At 54.4% G+C, this 6,163-nt stretch overlaps 1 protein-coding gene across 1 annotated transcript in view; it reads left to right on the top strand.

The window, feature by feature from the left end:
* The window catches only part of LOC103799922 (acetyl-CoA carboxylase-like), a 102,630-nt gene extending 100,383 nt beyond the window's left edge, over nt 1-2,247 (top strand). Inside the window, 2 exon segments of the mRNA XM_009072277.1 lie at nt 1,662-1,798; nt 2,081-2,247. Coding sequence (XP_009070525.1) covers nt 1,662-1,798; nt 2,081-2,207 — 264 coding nt within the window. The 3' untranslated portion in view covers nt 2,208-2,247.
* Nucleotides 2,248-6,163: the final 3,916 nt, after the last annotated feature.

Here is a 6,163-nt window from a genome sequence, read left to right as displayed (position 1 = left end):
GGGAGCAGAGCCCAGCCAGGCTGGAAGGGCAGCCAGGGAAAACAATGGCTGAGGGATCTGCAGGTGACATCACTGGCTGCAGGAAACAGTGGTCCTGGTTTTCTGGGATGGGGTGGGATCTGCCCCTGGGGCAGGAAGGAATTCCTCCCCGGGATGTTGTCCAGGGAAGCTGTGGCTGCTCCATCCCTGGGAGTGTTCCAGGCCAGGTTGGATGGGGCTTGGAGCAATGTGGTCTAGTGGAAGGTGTCCCTGCCCATGAAGTTGGAACAAGATGGTCTTTAAGGCCCTTCCCAACCCAAACCATCCTGTGATTCCATGATTCTTTCACCTGTGAGAGCATCAACACCCTCAGCAGCACTGCAAAGGAGCTGATCCTCAGAGTCCCAGGCAGGAAGGAGACAATTTCTTGGACTTGGGAAGCTGTTAGTTAACTGTGTAAATACAGGGTGGGCAGTGAGGGAGCTGTGGGGACTCAGCCTGGAGAAAAGGAGGCTCAGGAAGGACCTTCCTCTCTCCAACTCCTGCCAGGAGGTGCAGCCAGGTGGGGTCAGGCTCTGCTCTCAGGGATCAAGGGGCAGGACAAGATGAAACAGTCTCAAGTTGCACCAGGGAATGGTTTTGGTTGGGTATTAGGGAAAATTTCTTCATGGAGAGGATGGTCAGGCATTGGCACAGCTGCCCAGGGCAGTGGTGGAGTCACTGGAGGGATCTAACAGCCATGTGGATGTGGCACGTGGTGTCCTTGGGGAAGGGTTGGACTCAATCTAGGAGGTCTTTTCCAGCCTTAATGATTGTGTGATTCCATGATTCTGAGGCCCAGAGGTTCTGGGTGCAGCAGTGGGTGCTCAGCCCCATGGCTGAGGGTCCCAGGGAGTCCCATCACTGCACCCAGCTCATTGTCATGCTGACTTTGGCTTGGTTAGTGGTAACAGAGAAGGATAGTGCACCTTTAAATGAGGAGCTTTGTGTTTAATTACCCAAATAAAATGACATAAATATGAATGAGTGCTAATGGCAGCACTTGCTTTTCCGGAAACCATTAACAAAACGATTCTTAAATGATTTGTAAAGAAAATGAGAGGAGAGGAGAGGAGCGAGAAGGCTATTAGGTGTCTAACACACTCCTGAATTATTACATAGTCAACTGTCTAGCAAATATCAGGTGAAATGATCTTGCAAAAGGCACAAAGGGGTTGTTGCCAAGGCTTTCAGACACCCCGAGCTGCTCTGCAGCTGCTCAAGGGGCTGTTTGGCTCCAGGGCTGGATCCCGGGATTGCTGGGGGATCCCACACTGGTTCAGCCTGGAGGTGATGGAAATTCCTGGGTCCTGTGGTGGCTTAGCACTGGGAGAAGCCACACATCAGCTGCACCTCAAGGTCAGCTGTGTTCCACCAGGATTTGGGCAGGGAAACTGGGATTTCTCTGGAACAGCTCCTGGGATGGATGCTCAGCCACCTCCTTGGTTCCCTTCCATCACATTTACGGAAGGGGATACAACAGAAATAAATAATCATCTCTTAGTCCTGTCTGTAGAAGCCTCACGCCCTGGGAATGCCCAGCCAGATGTGACCCAGAGCTGGCAGGAGCTGAGGGCTGTCTGGGGAGCAGGCAGGGGTGGGAGCCCAGCATGGACCAGGGCTGATGCTGTGGGTTTTGCCAGGCTTACCTGTGGGACAGCAACAAGGACCTGGTGGAGTGGCTGGAGAAGCAGCTGACGGAGGAGGAAGGAGTTCGCTCCGTCGTGGAGGAGAACATCAAATACATCTCGAGGGACTATGTCCTCAAGCAGATCCGGAGGTGAGTGCACACACCTGGGAAGGGAATGTGGCTGCTGCTCGTGCCCTCAGACTCCACTCACTCCAGAGCTCCTGCCCTGGGTCCACATGCTCTGCAGAGCCTCTTGTGATTCCAGTCCCAAGTGTGTCCAAGTGCATCTGCCACCAGCAGAATGAGCAAAGATGCTCAGCTGAGCAGGCTCACAGCTCCCCAGGGCCTGTCAGTCCCCCCAGCCCCACACTTCAGAGCCCCCAGTCTGATGGAGCTCAGAGCTGCCCTCGCTTACCTCTCCCCTCTTTCCAGCCTGGTCCAGGCCAACCCGGAGGTCGCCATGGATTCCATAGTGCACATGACCCAGCACATATCCCCCACCCAGCGAGCCGAGGTGGTTCGGATCCTCTCCACAATGGACTCTCCTTCCTCCACGTAAGAGCTCCCATTCCCCACTCCCCTGCCCCGTCCCGTGGAGGAGAAACCCAGAGGAGCTGCGAACTGCCCTTCGGCCGCTGTACCATGACGGGGACTCAGGGACACCTGTACCTGTTCAATCAGGTGCCCAGGGCTGTGTGCCCTGGGCAGGGACACGAGGAGATGGACACACACGAGCGCCCGGAGCTGAGCGTTGGCTGTCCCATCGCCCTTATTTATTGACCTGGCGCGGCCGCGCCGGCGATGATGGCGCCTGGCACGGAGCAGCCCTGGGCTGTGTCCTGCCCTGCCTGCTCCTCTCCACACTGACAAGTGCCAACGTGGCCCCTGCCACCCCACGGGAGGCTCTGTCGGGGCCATCTGTGTGTCTCACGTCCGTCTTGTTCCTTAAGTAGAAGAAAACAGCCTTGAGCTGTGTGGCCGAGGCTGTCCCCGTGCCCCAGGGAGGCTCCCGGGCATCCCAGGGCTGCAGAGGTGGCAGGGCAGGATTTTAGAGGGGCTGAATCCCCTCTCACTTTGCCTTTGTGCCCAATTCCTTTAGGTCAGTGAACTGTGTGAAGGCTCTTCTAGGGGAGGTAGGAGAGACCAAAGTGCAGCTGCTCAGGATTTCTGCTCTCCCTTCCCTGCCTGGTTGGATGTGGTGTAAGTGCTCATCCCTTCCCTGTGAGTAGCAGGAGGCAGATCCAGCCAGGGCTGAGAGAGGAGAAAGGACAGAGCCAAATCCCCCAGTGGGGTTAGAACTGCGGAAGGAAATCTCAGTGTAGGGAGCTGAGGAGTTTCTCTCTGTCATTCTGCCCTGGAGCTCCAGTGGAGCTGCCTGTGGTGCAGACTGGGGAGGGGAAGGTGGAAGTGTAAGAAAAAGTTGGGTTTGGTAATCTCAGCCCAACAGTAAGGAATAATCACTGAGTGGCAGGTAAGTGCAGGTTCCCCTGGGCTGACCCAGCCCTGGTCTACACCTTTTTTATCTTCCCGAGTCTCCTGACCATGATAAAAGCTCATTGAAGCTGGAACTCTGGAGGGAAGCACAGTCCAGCCCTACCCCAGAGCTCCTGTCAGGGAACTCGGTCTGGGCAGTACCAGCCTCACACCAGGGATGGGCTTGGAAGAACTTCAGATTTTACAGTCCCTCCTTTACTACAGCAGGAACCAGAAGGGCTGTTTTTATGAAAGAATTAATTAATGATGCTGCCAGTGCCTCTCACCTCTCCTCCTTTCCTTCGGAAGTGCAATGCAGCCCCTTCTGCCTGTGGTGCCAGTGACTGGAGGTGCCACGCTGGGGTCACTGCTCCCTCCCCGTGTGGCCCTGCCCGTGGCCAGCACAGCCATCTGAAGGACTTGCTTTTTTATTTTAATAGTTAAGAACTCTAATTTGATTTAAAAGACTTTTTCCCCCCCCCTCTACTAGAGCCCCTGAACAAGCCCCAAAGATGCTTTTGCTTACGCCAAGGTGAGCTGCAGCAGGACACACAGACAGAGAATGTCTCAGCCAGGCAGGACCACCCGGGGGGTGACGTGGGGACTCCTTCTCCCCTGTCATTTGCTGTGTGGTGGTGTCACCACTCAGTCCCTCAGCCAGGACAGCTGCAGGTGTTGGGGGAAGTGTCCCAGTGCCTGCTGCTCTCATCCCTCTGCCTGGGGTGGGAGCTGCTCTGCCAAAGCCTTGTGCAGAGCATTCCCTCCTGTTTCAGTGTCACAGCACTGGACCAGGGTCCCTTAACCAGGGGGTAAAGGAGCTCCAAACAAACCAGCCATGGGGTAACACCAGTGCTGGGCTGACACTGGAGTCTGGCACCAGCCCTGGGGGGGTCTGGACTGGCCAGTGCCCCCAGGGGTGTGGGTCTGTCACCTGGCAGGGCAGGGAAACCCCCGTGGTACATCTGGTTCTCGCTGGTGCTGAAGTATTTCACTTACCTCAACTTCTTTTAATAAAAAGAATCAATTACAGCTCTGGTGTCAGGAGTGGACTCTGTCATCCCCTGTCTGAGCATCCCTGGGGAGCTCTGCTTTTCCCTGGGCTAAGAACCCCTCAAACAAGGGCTAGGGCTGCCGAGGATGGAGCTGAAGCACCTTGTGGTCTTGGCCGTGCCCTCACCTGAGCTCTGGGACTCACCACAGATCACTGCCCCTCTGCAGGCCCCTGCTGCCACTCTCATTCCTGCCCGTGGTCAGACTCTGCAGGTGTATTCACCTCTCTCCAAGCCAGGCCATGTCCACTGTTCATTCCCAGTGCTGGGAGGAGCTGCTGAGCTGCACTGAAGCTGTGGCTGCTGGGGCAGAGGGACCAACTCCTCATCCCACCACCAGCTCCAGCCTCTGCCCAACCCTCCAGGTCTAATTCCCAGCCCAAAGCCCCATCCTGGTGAGCCACCAGCAGGTCCTGTTCGCCTCCATGATTTACTGTCCATCCTTAACATCACAGTGACCGAGACAAACAGGGAAAACCAAGCCCTGGTGGCTGGGAGATACCAAGGCTTCAGGGACTCTCACGGGTCAAGGATGGTTGGACTCAATGATCTCAGAGGCCTTTTCCAACCTCAATCATTCTGTGACCTGGTCCATGGGAAAGGACCCACCAGGACCCTTGGCTGGAGGGTGTCTGGGTGTCAGCAAACATCCTTCAGGAGGTGCCCACAGGAAAGGTGAGACTGGTGTGAGACATGAAATTATGTCCACCTTAGCAAACACAACTCCAAGGGTTTGTTTCTCAGCCCAGAATCCTGACAGTTAAACCCTGGGCTGGGGGTGGTGAGGGGACAGACCCTACTCAACTCCAGAATCACACTTCAAACTCTTTAGCCTAAAATATCTCCACATTAAAATGCCAAGAAAAGCCATACCAAAGCTCTAAGCTCTCCAAAGCCCAAGATCAAAGTGCCATCATCTTTTAATGTAAACCTTTTGTTGCATCAACAGTCTTAAGAGGGATGAGAGACATCAAAATAAAAACTGAGACAAACTGGGGCTTTGTAGCTGGTTTTGTTTTAGTCTCTCCTCTCAATTTGGGCCATGAAATAGGTCAGCTCCATTACTGATCAGCCTTCCCACAAATATTTCAAACAAATTGAATTGCACACCCAATACCCATCACAATTACGCCAGGCACAATAACTAAATTAGCAATTCAACAAAATAATTGGAAATGCGATTCCCTCCATTCCACAGCCTCCCCCGGGGCCAGGGCCAAGCTAGGGGGGGAAAACTCTGCTTTACTAATTCTGCAGCTAATTAGAGACACACTTGTAAATGAAGTTGTTTGTCTGAAAGTTGAAATTCTTGGCTGTGGCAGGGTTGGGGGGGAGGATTAACACAACCCTCTGTCCCTCCCTCCACACTCCATGGCCCAAAACAGCTCGAGAGGTTTTGCTGAGGTGCAATGCCCATTGGTGGAGGTACTAATTAGCAGCTGTATCATGAATTAATAAAGAATTAATATTCTGTTGGGGGGGGAATATCTCACTTGCTGTTAATTGGCAGCATTAGGAAAACTTGGTGGAAATCATTCTGGTTATCTGTGTCTGGATAAAACAGCTCAGAGAGCTCTGACCCTGCGGTGCCAGGATGGGGAGCTGAGCCAGACTGGGGGTGCTGGGCTGGAATGCACAGCCCAGACAACTCCCACTCCATGGAAAACAGACTGTCCTGCTGTCCCCAGGCTCTGTGAGATGCCACCACCACAGTCACACCCGAGGGCAGAGCCACCACTGCTGGGCATGGGCACATCCCCCTGGAGCCTCTCCAGGCTCTGCTGGTTGTTCCTCAGGGATTACACAGGTATCCCCTGGGACACTGGTCAGCAAACATCCATCAGGAGGTGCTCACAGATTGGTGTGAGCCATGAAACAAGGTCCATGTTAGCCAACACAACTCCAGGGGTTTGTTTCTCAAACCAGACTCCTGACAGTTAAACACTGGGCTGGGGGTGGTGAGGGAACAGACCCTACTCAACTCCAGAATCAC

This window comes from Acanthisitta chloris, unplaced genomic scaffold (genome assembly GCF_000695815.1).
Source record: "Acanthisitta chloris isolate BGI_N310 unplaced genomic scaffold, ASM69581v1 scaffold15923, whole genome shotgun sequence".
Lineage (NCBI taxonomy): Eukaryota > Metazoa > Chordata > Aves > Passeriformes > Acanthisittidae > Acanthisitta > Acanthisitta chloris.
The sequence above is the reverse complement of the archived record's forward strand: the minus strand, read 5'-3'. Positions and strand labels throughout refer to the sequence as shown.